The sequence below is a fragment of the Cephus cinctus genome, unplaced genomic scaffold (assembly GCF_000341935.2).
Source record: "Cephus cinctus unplaced genomic scaffold, Ccin1 Ccin1_scaffold0123, whole genome shotgun sequence".
Classification (NCBI taxonomy): Eukaryota; Metazoa; Arthropoda; class Insecta; order Hymenoptera; family Cephidae; genus Cephus; species Cephus cinctus.
This window is the reverse complement of record NW_014332857.1, coordinates 1847062-1867231: the sequence shown is the minus strand read 5'-3', so window position 1 is coordinate 1867231 and position 20170 is coordinate 1847062. Positions and strand designations below refer to the sequence as shown.

The 20170-nt window shown below is 48.4% G+C and overlaps 1 protein-coding gene across 1 annotated transcript; it reads right to left on the bottom strand.

Annotated features, from left to right (window-relative positions):
* Positions 1-57: 57 nt before the first annotated feature.
* Positions 58-18074, bottom strand: LOC107275049 (neuroligin-1). The gene is made up of 9 exons (XM_015754794.2): positions 17152-18074; positions 16940-17076; positions 14914-16150; positions 10929-11075; positions 7345-7533; positions 5494-5750; positions 4626-4772; positions 3855-4282; positions 58-3006 (listed from the first exon to the last, which is right to left on the bottom strand). The coding sequence occupies exons 3-9, from the start codon at positions 15683-15685 to the stop codon at positions 1971-1973; spliced, it is 2976 nt and encodes a 991-aa protein (XP_015610280.1). The 5' UTR covers positions 15686-16150; positions 16940-17076; positions 17152-18074; the 3' UTR covers positions 58-1970.
* Positions 18075-20170: the final 2096 nt, after the last annotated feature.

Here is a 20170-nt window from a genome sequence, read left to right as displayed (position 1 = left end):
CCAGGACGAGGATTTCCTAGGATAATGTAGCCGAGGAGCAATCAGAACTGCCGTCCCTGCCTTTTTCAATGCTTTAGGTATTTATTTAAACAAATGCCAACATCGGAAACATTGATAGACGCGTCTTCTTACTGTGTTTATTTCTTTATGTGTACGTGTAATTAAGTTAATGTATATTAACTTCAGTATCTTTAATAGTGTTCCCATCGCGCATGTACAATGTCTCAAGTATGTAGTATACGTATTTATGATTTCGAATGCGTAAAACTGAAACGGCTCGTTCGATATGGGAATTCGCAAAATTTTGTAGTTTCCCATGTCCGGAAAACGAGTAGCTCAAAGTAGCTCTGATACCGGATGATCCTGAATACAGGACTACCGGCGTAACGAGTCCTTCCGACCCTCCAGCACTCGAGCTCCGAGCATATTAAAGTTAACGATTATCGCGGCAGTCGGTTGGCCAGAGCCGCGAGAGAAGTTCGAGTCGAAAGAATCGCCCTATTAACCCCAAAGCATAATTAGGTGCAGTCTTCGTTTACTTCATTTTGACGTCTTTCTCATAAAATAACAGAATGATACTGCGGATATCCATTGGTCTGACTGAGGCTTCTCGTTTCTCGAACACCGGAAGCCAACGACGACGGACCTCGTCATCACGAGAAAAAACAATGTTTTTCCAAATAAAAGATGACTTCATGACTTTCAGCTTTTTTGAATTCGAAAATCATTGTGTTACGTATACTTGAAATCGGTATACTCGTTAACAGTATATACGACGACGATACGCGATCGTTGCGACTGCCTGTCGAGGCGTCGAGTGTCTTCGACTAAGCTAAAATAGGTTTACGGATGGCCCCTCGCTCGGGTTTAGACTCGGGGTGCTTACAATTATTTATTTCATCTAGGATAGTTAATTACTCCATTTTTTTATTTTTTTTTAATCAGGCAGTTTTTCCACGGTAATAATCGCTTATCACCTTCTACCTTCTAACTCCTTCTGATGCTTCTACACATTGTGCGTTCCATTATGTTGCGTTACGTATTAATCCACGGCCACACGCCTACGTACGTTAGATCCTCATTTTTGTACGCCTTGAGCTGAATACCTTCTCCAGATATACATTACGTCTCTTATCTATGGGTACATGTACATAAATTATACTACGTACTTCCGGTTATGTTTCATTGGTTTTTACGAGAGTCGTAAGTTTCGACGCGTTCGGCCGTTTTCCTTGAGTTTTCGAAATTGTGGGAAGCGTGTTAATGATCAGATCGATTGATAACATTTTCTAGACATCTTTTTCGCTGATTTTCTCGGATGAGATCGGAAGGGGTGACTATAGTTATAGACGCAGGTGGACTGGGACTTTCTGGGAACGATGGAAAGAATGAGGACATGGAGATGTAGAATTGTACTGAAAATGAGACTGCACCCCTTCCGATTAATAATGACTAACATGGCCACATTGTGTTCGCGAATCTCACTATAGCTCTCGATATTTTGCTATACGTCATTCTAATCGAAAATATTTTGATTTCAGTTTTGATTGCGGCTCGGTCAATGAACACTTGTAAGCACCCCTGAAATAAACGGAATGATTAGGATGGACCCGGACACACACACACTCTCTCTCTTTCTCTTCCGAAAAATTATCATCCACAAAATTACAATTTACTCTTTTCTTAGTAATATTTTCTTCTCTGGCCCTTTTGGAGACATCTTACACCACTCTAGTAAAACTTCGGACACTCTCGCGACACACCGGGGATGAGAACTCCTTGGGGTTCATCATCATCTCCTTCTGGAATCCCCTTGAATCCTTCACCCTGTCGCACTTTGACCCTAAACCACGAAGACAAGGTGCTCCAATTCCTCGAGTAATTCCACTTGGTGCAAAGGTCAATCCGGTTTTAGCAATCAGACTGTCTCTAGTCATCTTGAGGTCGTGTCGCTCCGGCACCTTATCACTCTACACTGATATCTCCTGAATCTGGACTCGTTTCTTGGCGCTGCCAGGTGTCCCTGGTTGCCTCAAGATTCCAGGGCAGGAGATGAGGTTAGGAGCAGGAGCCTTAGGCGGAGGCGGAGGTTCCGGGACTCCGTCGTGATCGTCATCGTCATCGTCGTCATCGTCGTCATCGTCGTCCTCGTCGTTGGGAATGAAAGGTGATGGCGAATGTGCCCTAGGAGTGCAGGGACTTCTGCTGTAGAAGGGTAGCTCCGTCACCCGCTTCCCACCTCCAGGAGGTGGCGAGCACTGAAACTCCTGCAACTGCAGCTCCAATTCCTGAACGAGTTTCGCCTTGTGAGGTGGTGGAGTTGAGGATGGCGAATCCACCAAGGCGAGGGAGAGTCTCTGCTTCCCGCACGTCGTCTCCATGCCGGAACATCCGGCTTCCAGGAGTTCTTCCTTCTTCTTGTCCCCGAAGGCAGAGGATGAGGAGTTCCTGTCGCGTTGATGATAAATCCCGGCGAATATCAGGATATTCAGAAGAAGCAGGAATATCCCGACGGCTATGGTGACGGTCAAGGCAGTCGTGTAGCTCTGATAATGACTCGAGGCTAATTTTCTCAGGAGATTATTAGGCCCGGGACCAAGATTCGGATGCTGGGTCCGCGAGGTAGTCGGCAGGGTCGTTGTCAGGTTGGGTGTGCACTCGGTCGTCCCGACGGAATTTCCCATCGATGCTTCCGTCGGCGAAGGTGCGGGCAACGGGGGCGCCGGAAGCGGAAGCGCCATCGTCTGTGGTCTGACGGCTCCTTCATAGAGACTAGGACTTTCCGACAGATGATGATGGCGCATGCTAATCTCATAGCCTGGTCTATGCAGCTGCGGCAGCAAGTTCAGCCAGAGAGACATTTTGTGACCTCGATAATGCGATCGCATCTCCGTAGTCCGACCCGCCTCGAGGTAGAGCTGGTTTATCGCATCATAGGAATCCCAAAAAGGTGGACTGGACGCATGATTCTCCAGCGAGCTCAGACTATTCGCCTTATTCGGATCCCTGAAACAAACAGGACATCCCCTAGGATGATTTACTGCACACTTCGCCATTCTTCCTATCATTTAGCCTTTTCTCATTATTGTACGAGAGAACAGTGGCGACGGCAGTAATAAAATACTGAAACACTGAAGTACTGAAATACTGGAATAGTAAAATACAGGGCAGGTCCTGTCAAACGGTTACGAACGAGCTTTGGAAGAGAAAATATTAATGGTCATTCCGTTGCGTAAGCTAACATGCTTGGTATCTGGTGCGCCTCTATATTTGACAGATAATAAATTGCAAATAGCCACGTCGCAAGCGAAATAATTGCACATGCTGGAGCGAGGATGATTTATGCATCCCTCCCTTCGGTCCCTCCCAAGAGAACCTCTCGCGAGATAAAAGAACTTCGTCTTCCCTCTGGATCCTGGAAGCCCCCTAGCCCCTTAGTCCCTTAAACTCAACCTGGACAGACAACCTGGTAGCTGCTGGAGTTTCCTGTCAAAGCAGACGAAGACATTTCAATGCGTCCCTCCCATAGCCAATGAAACGCCCTGCATCCGCTCTAATCAACTCGTCACCCTTTATTCCCTAATTATTCGAAAACCGAGGTACCTCGGTACTCGGATTGCAACTTTGAGATTGCCAGAAGCATCCCTTATCCATATACCACCAACAGGATACTCTCTGAGGGAAAGTCCTTTTAAAGGTCTGAACTAGCAGCTACCAACAAGTTGCAAGCCGTCCTAGTGGAATTGCACGAGGAAGGTATCCATCGGCACTCCAAGCGGTTGCAGTTCCTAGTTTACTGCTCGGCTAACTCGGGAAATTAATGTACTAAAGAGAGTGTCGAGAGTGTGGCTCACCCGCGGCGCACAAAGTTCGCCAGGTAGTGGACGAGGAGTCGCGATAAGTTCTCATCGGCGTTGCTGTAGTTGTTTTGCGTAGCGGAAGCCGAGGCCGTAGCTTCCCCCCTCAGAAGAGGAATCCCCAGGAGGTAAGGAACCTCCTCACCGCGAAGACTCGTTCGCTCTCCAGGTTGAAAGTGCAGGAAGTACCCTCGTCCTCCGGAAGAGGAGTGAAGGATCGCCAACCTCAGGAGAGGAGCCGCGACCTGACCGTCCCCCAGGAGAGACAGGAGACCCTCGCAGATGGCCAGAGGACTCTGCTCGCCCCGTTCCCAGTCCGTGTACTCGTTGCGCAAGGTCGAGTAGATTTCGTGCAGATGGTAGCGGTAAGTGTTGCGCACGTAGGTCCGAAGGATTCGGTCTCTCCTGGTCTCGTTGAGGCCAACCTGAAAGCACAAACATCCTCACTGGTCCAAGTGGTACTGGCGTGCTCTGGGGTCCCCGCGATAGCTCGATAACTCGATGGCTCGATAACTCAAGCGTTCGCTGGCTCTCAGACTCTACGCCCGGTTACTCGGTTACTCGGTTACGCCCGGCAGGATGGGCAGCCGCGGTAATGCCCAAGCGTTTCGTGAGCACACTTTGCGGGCAGCGACTAATAGCCAACAATTTATCGGACAATTCCAATTATCGGAATCCGAACAGGAAACAGGACGAACGGGGAGCAGTGGAGACGGCGTCCGACGTCGTCGGGCGCCCCGGTGCTTTATTTAATCGTTTAATCATCACCTGCAAATCCTGGTCGGTGAGCTCGAGCCACGCCTCGCCTGACGTAAGTCCCATAAGAAGGTCTCGGTTCCCAAAGGCTGCGAATTCCATTCCGGGACCCGGCATAACTGGTATAAGGCCCGCGGAGGACGCTGTCGGCTGGAAAATCTAAACGAGCGTCGGGAAGTCGACTTGGTTAAAGGGGTAAAACAGCGCTTTTAATCACTGGAAGCTGGAGTATCGCTGTGGCGATAACCCGCCTTCTCTCGACCGTAAACTCTCCGCGTCGTTTAGCCTTGTTCTGCTACAAAGATATAACCGCGACAACGAGACAAAGTTTAACTTTGTCGTAAGAAAATGAAGTCAGCGGAGCCGAGGCGGCTTAACGAAGAAATTTTCAAAAACGGAAATCTGCTATCCTTGAGACATTTATTCCATGATAATTCAATTGACAAGGTGTTAGTATTCTGCCCTTTTCTGTGGACGCTCCAATCCCCTCGATAACGAAAATCGAAGTTGAATCGCAGGATTGCTTTGACAACCCTCAATCTCTGATCGGATGAATATTCAGAATGTTCGAATAAACGGAATGAGCTTGTTCGAGCTTTTACAATGAATTGTCACGATGAATCCATATACCGCGTCTCTCCTTTTATTCCATTATAGAGAGATATCAGTAATAGGTTATATACACAACTTAATACCGGATTTCAGCAACTCTCCCGTCATTCGTCAGGCTACTTCCTACAATTCGAGAATCCTATCGATTTCCTGTCACGTTGCTCCGCAACACAACAGGAACACGTCCGTTGAATTATCACGGAGACGATGAACCTAGCGGAAAATAAAAATAAAACGGCTTCCACAGGTAAGAATAAAAGCGCCGTGCCTGATTGGTGGCGAGTGGGAGAACAGCGCCGTCTATGAAAGGTGCAAAACCGGAAGTGAATCTCGGCGGATCGAGTTTGACGTCCAGCAACTCGTCGAGGGTACGAAGACGAAGGCACGGTGCGATGTCGTCCGCCTCCACGTCACCAGGACATCCGGTCTGTTCGGCGACTCGTCGCTTCACCATCAGGGGATCCCTCTGAATCGCCCAGGGTGACAAAGCCGAGCCACCCAAGAGGACCACCTTCTGGACGAGCTCTGAAACTCAAAGAAGTCTCGTTTGCCCTGGAAACTTTCCACAAATAGGTACCTAATCCTTATCTTGGATGAGGATTGTCTGGTTCCCGTAACTAGACCTGGAGATCCTCCATGAGGTCTACCCTCTACAGCATTGTCTGACTACTGCGCGACTCTGCCTGGACTTTATAAAAATATGTTACAAGAGTGGGTTCGTTAGGAGAGACCGTAGGGTGGCTAATCTGGAACAGGGCTAGATGTAATTCCGTGGTGGCTCGGGAGCAGCTGTACTTGACGAAGAGCTTGTTAGGACTCTGGTATATTAGCTGGTGCTGACTCTCTTCAAAACCACTGGGACAATCCTGAGGTCTTTTGCTCGCGACATGTTTACGTTGTTCTGACAATTACGAGTCCTCGACAGAGTCGATCTATATAGATGTTTTCTTTCCTCCTTCCGTTCCTAAAACTCTTTTTCTACTACCGTCGGATCAGTTGCTTCTTTCCTATTGGTATAGACTCAACAGGTGGATCGGAGACGCCTTTCGGAATCGATAAACTTTTAGGCGCGTTATCTACTGCGAGACATACGAAAGATTGTTTATTTGACACGTGGCTATTATCATTTGAATCCGAAGATAAAAAAGACAAACGAAACAAGGAATATGAATTCAATGTAAATCTAGGCAAATGAATTGTCATTACTCCATTACCTTTCCAACTTTTATTGTTTCTCTCGGTATCCTATAGAAAACGATTTTACTCGCTCAACGAGTGAATACGAAGTTTGACGCCGGATATCTGTACTAAGCTTTTTGCCGGAGGAAATCGTTGTCGCGACATTCTGATAGATTTTAATTATCGTTCCGATGCCGACGTGGCGATAATACTCGGCGCTCGGCTATTCTCGATTCTCAGCATTGTTCCTGGGTGAACCGTGTATAACTGTGAACGTAGAATTGTACGCGCTGATTTTTCAGACTGGGATCGCGCGACGCCCATGTCGACGTATAGGGAAGCTGAACGTTCTAGTGAAAAAAAAAAAAAGAGGAATTAGAACCGGAATCGAACCCAACGAAACAATGCGTGAAAGAGCCCAATGAATTTGCACCGTATTTATCGGTATCGAAACGCATTCGACGGACCCGATATATAGAATCTGCAGTATAGTTCGATGCGCCGAGTACTCTGGCACGAAAGAAATAGCGCAAAAACTCGTCTATTTGATAAGTAGGAAATTCTAAATTATATTCGAGTAATGGTAGTTACCAGCAGCGGAAAATAATCTATAAAATTTACTGCTTCGTTCCATACAAGCCTTTAATCGTGTAGGGCTATCATAATAATGCCTGATAATTAAAGAAACGTAGGAAATTATCGCGATAGTGGTTATCAGTTGTCCGCTACTGACAATTAAAAAATCTATTAATTGATCCGCTGATAGTTAAAATCATGTAATCCCTTTCCGTAATTAACAAATTATCGCTGAACTTCGATGATAAACGAGATTGTGAAACTATAATTGAATTAGTATCCCTTTATCAGATTCGTGATGTCTGTTGTAAAATTCTTGCGAAATAAGATCGTGAAAGAAGAAGAATTAAAAAATGTTGCTTACCTTTCCCCATCGGCGAAACTGATAGAAAATTGACGAGCGCTGCTCCAGTTCCGTGACCCATGAGGGCGAGGCGATCAGGGTCGCCTCCGAATGCTTCCAGATTCTGTCGTAGCCAATGAAGTCCTGCGAGAAGATCCATAAGTCCGTAGTTGCCCTGAGCGCTACTTTTTGGACCAGTTTTCAAAAATCCTGTAACACCGTCAAATGGGAAGACTTCAGTTTCCAAGGATCTTTGCAGCGAGCCAAAATTCCTTGACCCTTCCCCATTGATGAGAAACGTCTTGAACTTCCGAGGACGTTCTTTCATGTCGAAAAGGAGCCTGAAGATTGAAGCTGCGTCTCGTTACGGTAGCTCGCCTATAAATCTGGACCAGAATGGAAACTAAATAAGAAAGACGAGAGTTAACTATACGCTAAGGACAAACGCGAAATAAGGTGGCGCAATACAATGGCGACCTCTTTCAATTCTCCACAGGCGTATCGCATTAAACGAATGTAACCTAATAGAATTGTCCCATTACCCAAATGTAAAAAAAAAGTCCAATTGGAGCGTGGATAAGGCCGTGAGATGAAAGCGCAAAACGCGTTAGCATTCGGCGTCTCTCTAGAACCGACGGCAGGCGTCGGGGAGCATCATTCGAATCAAATAAGAAGAGAAGCCCTTACCCCCGACGTATCAGAATATGATCCTTGCATTGATCCTCTATTCGAATGATTGGATCTTGTATTTCTCTCAAGATAATTCAATCACAATTCTCAAAGAGACAAAATCAAATATTCATCTTTTCATCTCCCAATTATTTTTTTCTCGCTCCTCCTTACGTTTCATTGTAGGAAATCGGATGTCCTCCCGGAAATCAGCTGCTCGGAAGTGCCTCATTAAGTTCATGGCCATAAACGATAATAGGCAAACAGAGAGTTTATACGGTTGGAGTAAATACGCCGAGCCTCTAAGAGAAAAGAAGAAATTGAATCGGTCTTGGCCAAGAGAGCAGACGATATTAGATAATTCCGAGGGCATTCGTTTCCCTCAGTTTGGACCAAACTCGAAAAGACAGACGAGTCCTCTGTTATACAAAGAGAGAGAGAGAGAGGGAGAGAGGGAGGGACGTTCTCTCTGGTTATTTTTCTTTCCTTCCTCCAGTTCCAATGTGTTTCGTGTCCCGAAAGATGAACAGACTGAGCGGGATGAAGAGGGGCAGTAGAGAAGAGCCAGAGAAATGCGCAAGGGATTCGCAGAGGCAATATTTAAAATTCGTTGGTATGGCCGAGCGCCATGGCGATATTTTTCTTCTTATTCTTCTTCTTCGTCTTGTCAGTAGGAGCCAACCGAGCTGGGCTTCGCCGGGACGAAATGATACGAAACGGCAGGAAACGGGATGAAAAGGGGACAGGATAGAGGAGGTTATGTATAGTTAGACTATAGGTAGGCTATAGGGACCCTATAGGAAGGAAATAGGAATTCTGAGGGATGCCAGAGCGAACCAAGGTCGGTAAACGCTCGTAATCAATACGTGCTGCCCTCAGCCGCCGGTACAACCTCAGCGTTACGCATACGCACTCTTACGCGCACTCGCAACCACCGGAGCACCAGACACCCACACGGCAAATCTCCGGCTGCTCCTCTCGCTCTGACTCGCCCTCCGTCCCTCGTTCTCCAGCGCTAGTAATCATTTTATTTTTCTGTCCCTCCAACTTCAACAACTTCAAGTCCAACCGGGACAAAGAACAGGCGCGGCGGACGAGCCAGGCAGAAGCTAACTTTCGCACTGGCCTTCTAACTTCTAACGTCAGTATTATCGTCCGGGTGTGAATCTCAGGATTTCTGGAAATACTGTACACGACACTGTCCCACTGCTACGAGCGAGACAACAGCGCGTATTGTCGGAGTGAGATAAAGAAGGGAGAAAGAGAAGGCAGCGTTCGATATGTGGAGGGAAGATGGGGATTGAGCACGAACGACGCTTGTCTACGTCAGCGACGTTAACGGCGACTTATTATTTATTGCTCCTTTCCATTCCGTTACCTCTGGAAGCAAGCATCGCGGCGTCATGCGTCGGCGTCATAGTATTCGACGATGGACTCCCTTTATGGTCCTTCTTTTAATCGTCCTTAAATCCATACCTACCGCAAGGATGAACCCCTCAGCCGCCACAGGGGCAATTCGCCATAGTTCAGAGAGAGGGTCCAGTAGTCTCTAGGATACGTAGTAGGTGTATGTATAGTGCAATATAGTATATATATAGGTATGCGTATAGGAAGATTTTAGGATAGTTGCCAAGCAAAGGGACGGCGGCTCCCCGTCGCTCTGCCACGTCTAAGGGTTCGTTAGTCATCCTGGACCCTTTCGAAGTCATTGCCCTTTCCAATGTAAACTCCTATTCATCCGCCGTCGCCTTGATGACTCGGAAGCCAGTATTCATGGAGGCTCAGAAGTTAAATACCCATTTACCTACCCTTTCTGAATTCTAAGAGATTTCCTACTCTCTTTACCTTCCTCTAGTCTGGTCCATTCTCTAAACTCCCCCGCCAACACCCATTTAATACTTTTCTAACTGCTTCTACTATCTTTAATCTCCGCGCGAAACACGAGCATTGCGCGTTCATTGCAAACCTTATTCGTCTTTGAGACTCTCTCGGAATATTAATGAACCTTCACGTGCCGGATTCCGATGGACGCAGTCGCGAGAGAGAGAGGGAGTCACAGGGTATTTACTGGCAATTTTTTAATTTTACTTTGCCTGTCTCCGTCTTACTCGTACGAAGACCCATCGCTCCGTCTCTGTCGCACTTATGGCCGGTATAGGGAATTTGTAAAACCGCAGACCCACTATCTTCTCCATGCGATCGAAAGTTTTAGTCAAATGAGAAATGTCATGCTTCCGAAATTACCTCCTAAGGAGGGGACTGAGAAGCCCGTGCCCACGGAGGGGCAGCACCCTTATGTCTTGAAACATGACCGGGACCTGTTCCGGTCTGACAACGTTGAAGCAGGTCCGCCCCACTTTGTTTGCATTCAGCAGGAAAATTGCTTCGTGAAATATTCACCCGACGATTAGCAGGTGATTAAACGTTAAGCTGACGTCCTCGTCGACGAACAGTTCCCGCAGGAGCGTCCATCGGGCTAAGCAGCCATTATTTATTTACAGCATCGCTTGATTTTATGGAGAAACAAGCCATGGCTGTAGAAACACATGGAGGAGTATGGTGGAACGACGGAAGAGGAGGAGAGGAGGAGCGGAGAAGAATGAAGGATCAAAGGACGATACGACCGCGGGATTCCATGACTTGAATGTTGCAGTAGGTTAATAAGCTCCTGAAATAACCATAAAGGCACAGATCCCTTTGGGACGATTAGGGTGGACGATTCCACGGGCCTCTGTCAAACAATGTAGCTTCCATTAAACTTTGATAGAACTATTCGCGAACATCGCACCAGTTCGCATCTGTTTCTGATGCTATTTAGGCGAGTTTATTCATTGAACCAAATGAATGTAATTGAACGTCCACTCGGTCTACTTAGACTCTGTCGCTATGTGTAATCGGGAGATCACGTAATTGAACCAGAAGATATTTTCACTTACCCAAAACGCCGAGACGAAAGTTAATGGAGACCACAATGAGATGGCCGTGCGCCGACAGTGCCGTACCGTCCAGGGGGTTGCCGGCACCCCACGAGTAGGAATCCCCATGAACGAGTAGGAGTGCCGGAAGGAGATCCGTGTTACTTCCTGCAATCATGACGATTATGCATTTAGCCAACCTTCTTTAAGGGTTCCGCGATCCCTCCTAAAACATAAGGGATGTACAGGGAAGCAATGGAAATTATTAAGTTCCGAACGGGGGAGCTGGCTTGTATCGTGGGCAACTATACTACAAGTATTAGTACTTGGAGATGTGGAACACGGAATAGCATGAGGTATAATATTTCGCGTAGCAAAACTTTCCCGGGGACGAAGCGAGCTTCCAACGATATAACCAACTCGGGCTTTTCTCTTGGTCCTCGACTCTCCCAGCTTCTCAAGCTTTTTCAGCTCTTCCACTGGCACGCGGAACGTTTCTCGCATTCTCTACGCTTCGCTCGTCTTCCGGATAAGAATTGAATCGCGATTGCAGCCCCTACGCCAGCGAGACCAGCAAACGCAGCCTGACGCGGCCGCCTCGGCCTCGAATGCACCAGTCTGCACTACCGGGGGAAAACAACCCAGCTTCGAGGTAAAAGCTCGGGTTAGTACGTTATGGATCTTTTTTACTGGTTTCATCCGAGAAGGGATCTCTTTACTGAGGCAGGGATACCTTCTTATCTCTCTCACTATTTCATTCTCTCGAGTTCCCTCCGCGATAGCTCAACGGCCACTTCTTCCTCGGCTCCTACATTTTTTGCGGATCATCTTCAGGACGCTTATGGTATGCCGGAATATTATTTTGCGAAGGATCCCCCGCAGTAAATCGCGAAATGGGGGATACTCGCATATTCCCCGAGAGAGGAGGTGGGTCGGCCATAGATCTAACGAGACACCAAACGACGGAATAGGGGGAGCAGAATCCCGCGGATCCCCACGAGGATCAGGATCAGACGGAGGCTGCAGAGGGTTCGATACTAGAGACAGTAAGGGTTTATAACCATATGCGGAGTGAAAAACACAAGTAGGTACACAATTCTAGGACGAGACACGGAGCTTCCCAAAGGCAAATTCTCCCCATGTTAGTTACGGCTTTACGGCTATTTAAGCATGTGTGTCTCTCGGTAATATTCAAAATGACATAATAATCGGGCAGCAGCGAGCATGTTGCTACGGGAGGCCGTGGGGTGGTCGCCGAAGGAGGGTTGCTGCCTTCACTGGTTCTCAACCTGGGGAAGAGTGTAGGCGCCAGCAGGCTAAGCGATGGGAAACCAGACGAGACGTCCACCTGTTGCAGATCCTGACACGCCTCCTACCCTTAACATATCCCAGGGCTATCCACCTCGAATGTACCAGTCAGATTTGACAGCTGTCACGCGAATACTTCTCGTCTCCACCATTTGCCAAATATCCGCAGCGCAAAATCTACGGCGCTTTTGCGTCTCCATTACCTGACACACGAAGTCAGATGAAAATATGTAATATACAGTTTCGTTCCAAAATTTTATTTATTCAGTGCCGTTAATTGAAATTAAAGTAAGCTGAGACACTCCTTTCTTTGAGTCTTGTGCAATCATTTCATAGATAGCACAAAACTTCATTCTCTATTATCTGTGGTAAATTTTACCAACCTGACCGCATAATAATTGTCAATTCTGACTGACACGTCTAAACCGAATAACACTGTGTAACTTTGAAGTCCGGTCCAGCGAGCCACGGTTTTCCACTGGGGTTGCCACACCCCGATTGTTACACCCCGTCCTCACCCCAACGAAACAACCACCTAAACAACCCAGCAGCCAACCTACAAACGGATCGACTGACCGTATAGGATCAGTAAAGCACCAAGCCACTCATTTTCCAGCGACCTGGTCCGAGCCCTGGATTCTGCAGGACATCGGCTCCTGGCATCCTCGGCCAGGATCTAACCTGGGGATGCGATATCAGATCTGACAAATTATTAAGCGCGGTTTCTAGCAGTGCACCCTAAACAGCAGCAACCCCTCTTACACCGACAAGCCGTAACAACCCCGTGAAACAGCCTCGGGACGACCTTCCCAGCCGTAAGATAAAGATCGTTATTGTCATCTTGATTGTTATCGGTCCAAGACGTCTCCTGGGAATTTTCGAATTCCAAGTGACTTGAAAAGCTTTCGAGTTATCGGACGACGCGAAGGTAGAATAAGAAGTGGAACTCTTTCACGTGGATACTAATTATCCGGGTTTTAAGCACAACCAATAAGCTCCATCGGACTCAGCAATAGCGTTTGGCCCTTGGACGTAATGAATATTGAAGAGTCCCGGTTAAAAGCAACCGAGAAATAAAGAGTAAGTCCAAGAGATGCGCATTTTAATGTAAAATATTCAAGAGCAACTTTTCACCCCGGCGAGATACCCTTATCCTTAATTACCTCCGTGGGCATTATGCGCGAGGCCAGCAGTGCCAGTTAATAATCCTAGAATAACCATGTTATCTATTACTTTTCTTTACTTCCATTCTTCCTCTCCCACTTCATCCGATTCCTAGACAATACCAAAGAACGAGAAACAGCCCCTGGATCAGCCAAGAGTAAAAATATATATGCCAGTACACAAAAGGCAAAGGTCCACTTCGGAGATATTGCCAAGAGGAATTCTAATACGACTTAGAGTAATGTGCTGTAAAAGTGGAGGTGCTGTAGCTGGAGAATGTTGATCGAACGTCGAAGCCACCTCACTCCCGCGGTGCTTGCAGGTTTTCTCAGTAGGATCCTGCCGACTGCAATGCACTACGGAATTGAGAGGGCAACTCGTTTAGCCAGCACGTTCTTCGCCCTGCTGTACCACACAGTTGATCCAGGCGCTCCGGAGGCTGTCGACGCTGATGAAGCCTCTGCTTCTTCGGACTTGTCTTCTTCGGTGCACGGTCGATATCATTCGTCTCATCCCGCTGCCCCTTTGGAGAGTGGAAGAGAGCAAAAATAAGCTACCCGAAGAGAGAGTGAGTGAGAGAGAGCCACGTCGAAGCTTCCGAGCCACCCACCGAGTTCTGAATGCAGCTTATTATTATGCCAGCGGAAACTTTCTGTACTTTTAATATCTCATAGCCATTATGGTCCATCGAAGAGAAAGGCTTCTTGGCCAGGATGATGAGACCTCCGAGAGACTTCTGAAGGTTAGAGAGGAGCATTTGATGACACCGAGGATCCTCCCTGGCAAGATGGGATTTTTCTCAATGAGCTCCGGGAAATATCTTCATCGTGAATTTCACATTTCTCGGATATGGATGGCTCTATGTGCTGGATAGGTCGAGAGCCAAACGGGCTCATGCTCAATGTATACGTAGATGCTGTTAAGTGGATGGCAAGTATCCGGAGCGTTTTAATCCACGAGCGTGGATCGGGCAAGGTAGCTGCTGGCTTTGGATTAACGGGGTTTATTTGCACGCGTAGCACTTCGAGGGAGTGGCCGAGCCCTGGGATTTCGAACGTTCACTCTGGTTCACCCTCTGTGCTCCAGCCCCCGGGGCATCCCCCTCAAAACACATCTCTCATTCTCTTGGCTCCTCTGGATTACCGAGTGGCCTTAGTCCTACGATCCTACCTCCCTTCGCCTCTCGCACCCAGGGACCTTCTTCTATCTCCATACCTCCCTTCGCGTCTCAATTTCTCCTCCATTCACTTTCCCAGAATCTCTCTCGCCCTTTTCATCACTTTCTATGACTCTAGCACACACATTCTCGTCCAGAGAGAGCAACAACGCCGAGCTGTGAAATCCACGCTTTTAAATAGAAGGGGGCAAGCGGAGGGCCGCTCTTTTACTGAAAAGAGATTCACTGCGTCCGACTATTAACATGCGAGCGTTCGTAGCTATTATGTCAATGCTGGAGCATCGGAGGTGTAACGAGTAGCGTGAAACATATTTGATTACTTGATTAGAAATGAATAACGACACGTGCTGAACTCACCGTGGGATGGTCTTGGTACGTAGAGATTGAGGTAAAGGCAGTCTTCGCTCTGGTTAGCCAGAAGCGGTGCTATTTTCTCGAGGTAGGATCGTCTCGAGCGTGGTATACTTGGGTCTGGGGTCGGAGGTCGCTGAGGGCACGCAGGTGGCATGGTGTCCGCGAATTTAGTTCCTCTCCACGAGGTGGGCGTGATGGGGGGCATGAACCGAAGCTCCCCCAGGGGCGGAGTGGCGTAGGGCACCCCGAGGTAAGCTTCGACGGCAGCGGCCCTTGCCACGATCCCTCGCAGAGTACCGTACTGCGTGGTGATCTCCCTGGTGCTGTACTTTTGCCCTTCTGCGAGAGCCGCGGCTCTTCCGGGCCACCGGTATCCGCAGACCAGTCCCAGGACGAGGAAGCCCATGACGAAGCTTCTACAGGGAAGTCTCGAATATCTTGGACAGACTCTGGGAGTCCTGAGGGTATTCTTCGAGCGGAAGGAATCCTCTCGGGTTTCGCCATCATGACCAAAGCACTCCTCAGGGAGACCTTCCGCCTTCTCCTCGGGAACCTTTTCCGTCGGCTTCTCTTCTCGTCGCTTTTCTCTTGAAGAATTATTCCTAGCACTGTGAAATTCCTTACTGGCCGGGAACCAGCCGAGTCGCTGATTCCCCTCGTGGACGATCCACCGGTTCCGGGTCTTCTCCTTCCTTGGTACCGACACGGTTTCCAGCAAGGATCCCGATGAGGCGCCGCTGGATGAGGACGATGAAGAGGAGGCGGGCGTCCGCATCGCGTCACGCCGCCGCGGGCTGGGGCCTCCGGGCCCCGCATCTGTGGAGCCCTCCTGGCCCGGGACTCTCTGCTGGGCCCCAAGATCTGCCTCCCGCGTCCTTCTTCTTCTTCCTCGAGGCTTCAGGCCTTCCTTCCTCCCAGTTGACGGAAGTCACACCTCCCAGGACGCAGCACGAGCCTCTTCCGAGCCATTCCATCGTCAAGAAACTCTGTCGATCTCCTGGAATCCTCCGTCACTGATAATCCCACGGGAGTCATCGAGATTCCCCGTCTTTCGATTTACCACTTTCCAAACTCTAGCTATCCTTCTCCAGCGAAATCCTTCTCTCTCTTTCTTTCACGGTAACTCCTTCGATTGGTCCACACCTTTCGCGCGACACAGGGAATCGCGAATCAATTCCTACTTTCTTCTTCAACGACTGTATCCAGGAAGACCACTCGACGATTGTAATTACGTCGATCTCTGGAAAGAACATGAAGCCAATCATTAGAAGAGCGTCAGAAACTTGAGGAGTCTGCAAAGACCGCAACAAGAATGATATGTAATGTAAAGTTCCTCTGACTCTCTCTCTCTCTCTCTCTCTCTCTCTCTCTCTCTCTCTCTGCTTTCTTCAGAAGGTGGGTGGGTGCGTTCGAGCGTGTGATATTTCGAGGGCAGAGTGTCGTTCACGTTCGCAACGGAAAAGCTTTCGAGCTGTCGCGTAATTGGGTCAACCGCAAACCGTAAACCGCTAACCGAAAGAGCTCTTTCCCTAGGAAGCTGCCAAAGTAAACTCGAGATCGAAGAACTCCCACGCGGCTGGTGCGCCGGCTGGAAAGATTGCGACATCGAGTCCCTATGAAGCAGCAGCCTTAGAAAAGAGTAATAAGGACAAGTAAGAAAAAGGGAACGCGAAATAAGTACTCGGTCAGTTGGTGAGGGTCAAGCTCTTAAAAAGATCGCAAACTCTACTCATTGCCTAACGAGATTTGCAGCCCGGTGGAGTGAGAGCTTAACGAGATTCGAAAGCTCGAGGTCTCCGCGCACGCTGTCACTAAATCGAATCGCGTGTCCATTAATCGCAGGACTAATAAGCTCTCCTTGCAATTAGCCACCCGAAATCTCATTTGGCAATTTTGGAACTTTCAAAGCTTCCAGCGAACTTTCCTTCTCAAAAATTCCCTTCCCTCGGGAATTCGCCTTCCTCTCACCCACCCTTCTTCTTTTCATTGCTCCTTCAGCCAGCTCGAGATATTATTGATTAGTGATTACGTGACACTGAGGAAGATTCCGCTCGGAAGCTGCGAGTATCTCCATCGAAACATCGTTGAGATATCGGCCACCCGTCCTCATCGAATCACAGCAATTTCGTTTCATCCGCCTGCACCACTTCAGGTTCAGGTAGATCACTAAGGATTAAACGAAGACGAGGATAAGTCACGTGATAACGGTCTCGCAGGAATTCGTCGTATTAAAAAACTCACCGAGTAAAATAAAGAACTTTTTCCAAAAATTTCACGGGGATTAATATTAAATCGAAGAAGGTGAAAATATAAAACTGAAAAGGTCCTTCTCACTGGGTTACGTCAGTTATCACCACTTTAAGACCTGGTTCGTAAAATAACTCGAAAGAGTTATCGTATCAGCGTGCTACCTATCTCGCCCCGAATAGCGGTGAACTTGTAGAATCGCATCTTTTCACCAAAACTCTCGTTAACACGATTCCTCGTCGAGCACAACGCAATCGTATCCCGTAACCCGTGGTCGGCACGGTGCACTTTTGAAATCGGCACCAGATCCAAAAGCACTCGAGGCCAAACCAGAAGGAGCGATTAAGAGATTGCGGCGGGTACCGAGATGTCAGCAGAATGGCAATAAGGCCGATGAGTAGGAGCAGGACAAGTGGAAGATAACGAGGGAAACGTGGCCTGTCAGAGTGAGTAAGAACGCGTGTAAATTCTGCGTGTGCGGGTCGGGTGCCGAGACGCGCGAGACGTGCGAGGCCAACATGTGAAGAGTAATGAGGAAGGGTCGCAAAAGAGCTCTTCAGGAAGCCGAACGCTCGTGAGCGACGTCAGCGAGGACTCGGAAGCGTGACTTGACTTTTCAGTGTGACTTTAGGCAATTCCTTTTCTATATTGTCAGTATCTATGCGGTAGGACTTTGGTTATCTTCCAGTCTGACAGCTTCCCTCGTAGCTCCCTACGGCCCCTCGTCTTTCACGTATAACCGCAGAGCCGTAACTTGGCAGCGTAACGTAAGGTAAGGAGCAACGTCCTGTGGAGTCGGCAGCCCGAAGAGCCGAAGAGGACTCGGGCACCGAGAACCGCACCACTTCAGGGATCCACTCCGTTCGTCTCGGATCTGTCCCGGGCTCTACTGTCGCGCGAGAGCCAGGCAAAATCCCGCGGAGATGCTCCGGCACTCGAGGACGCCGGGCGTCACGGCGCCGACGCCGGACCGTCCCCCGGTGTCCCGAAACGCGGTCGATAACGCCACGGCAACCCCCGGGTCGTTCCGGCTCTCCTTTTCTACCCCGGCACCCCCTCGCGCGCTACACCAGAAAGGGGCTCAACTAGCGGGGCCGAGAGAAATGTCGACCACCACGACAACGACGCCGACGTCGGCGTCGACGACCACGACGACGCTTCTTTGTCGAAATAACCATACCCAGTCGCAGCTCCTTTCCATACGGCGACACTCTCATCTCCAACTGCACCTGCACTTTACCTCCCGACTACATGACCTGTGACAACGAGAGATCGTCGCAAGACGCCCGGCGTCGCGTCCCGATCTCTTCCTTTCCTTTTCCTTTCACGTCTTGATTCTCAAGCACCAAGGAGCTTCGATAAATAGAACTCTCTTCAAGTTCTCAAGGCGATTCGATGAAGAGCCATGATCTGCTTTCTTTTTTTACTTTCTGAACATCTCTTTTGCTTTATTCTGCATTCTCCTTCGCAACTTCAAAGTCTTGTAGCCAGGGAGTAACTGAACAAGGAAAATTACGAATCTTGCCACGGAACTGAAATCCCGCGGGTCTACTAATGTGCAGGGCAGTTGGTGGTATAACACGCGTGAGCAGTGGGTATAGAGACAGACGAACGAGTAGTGAGGCAGCTAGGTAGGTGTTTCCCAGAGGTACGCTCCCATCTCGCAGACACTCATCTGCGGTGCTCTATTATTAATCACAGCCAACCTGAGGTACTGCGAGCTATCGTGAGCTATCGTGGGCTATCGATATCGGAGCCATTCCACAAGATCCCTCCGCTACTCGACGATTTACTAATTATCCCATTAATGCGCACTTGCACCTTCTGCACGCTAAACAAAACTCCCACCGATCTCGAGTGCCCGATAATCCATTCACCTGAAATCATTAAGCGCGCCGGAAGATTTCGAATTTCCATTGGCACCTAAAAAGGACTTTTATTCCTACCTCTGAATACCCTTAGCATCGTTCTACGACATTTCCATCGTATCGAAGAACCACCTACATCCGTTACGAGTGTTCTGTCTCGCCCAATCGGCAGGATACAGGAGAGCCTACGAGTATCTATCCATCCTCCCAAGTGCGGAATCCGGGCGCGGATAGCAATTTGCAATTCCAGAAGCTCAAAGAACTAGATCCAGGATCCTTCGAACATGCCAATTTTAAGGTGTACTCGGGAATCCCTCAAGATTTCCAGTCGAATTAGATAAGCGCTCTTCCACCAGCCCAAAGGGATTTTCGCTATTTTTTTACATCACTTGCTACGGGAACACTCATCTATGGACAAACGAATAGGTGCAAGTAGAATGGGGGGAAGCGTCCCAAAAAGTGGGCGAGTGAGATTCTCCGACTGCTTCTAAATCATGCAATTAGCGAGAGACTGCTAACACCGGGTGACTTCTTTTTTTCTAAAATTTAGGTCAGCCCAACACAGATTCCTCTGGCCTGATTGCATCGTCCTGACTGCAAGTCAATTTGATCGAATCGAAGACATTCAAAAATAGAATTGATGAAAGGGAACACGTGTCGATCATATATGCTGGTAAGTACTCGAGGATGGGATACTTAGCCGACTTTGAAATTACGAACCTCCCTCCACCCCCCTCCGGCTTCGTTATTTGAACAGAAGACACACAGAGGGGTAAAACTGATACCCTGTAGGTAACAAACCAACAGTGCGAAGCACTGCGCCACAGTGTTTGCAGAGAAAGCGAAACGGTTGCAAGGGAAGAGTATTCATGTTGCTCGAATCCTTTTATTCCCGCTACGTTTACACAACTTTGCCGCTTCCATGCGATAACATTCGAGTAGATATTTCAAACATGTTCTACCAAATAAATCGGGATCTAACGTTTCCATATATTTCCGGGGTAATAGAAAATTAGATTCATCAAGAGTGAATAAATCTGTATCTGTATCATGATTGGCGATACGTCACGCTGCTAACCGAGATGAACCGATCGGAACGGAATCGAAGGAAATTGCCGGGGGGGGGGGGGGGGGTAAAAAAAAAA

Bases quoted from the DNA above. Each gene is read 5' to 3' on its own strand.
- LOC107275049 (XM_015754794.2), bottom strand. From the start codon at position 15,685: ATGCGGACGCCCGCCTCCTCTTCATCGTCCTCATCCAGCGGCGCCTCA. The intron at 11,076-14,913 runs GTGAGTTCAGCA...TCATGATTGCAG, and splicing joins CGTACCAAGACCATCCCACG to GAAGTAACACGGATCTCCTT. The intron at 4,283-4,625 runs GTGATGATTAAA...TTGTGCTTTCAG, and splicing joins TCACCGACCAGGATTTGCAG to GTTGGCCTCAACGAGACCAG.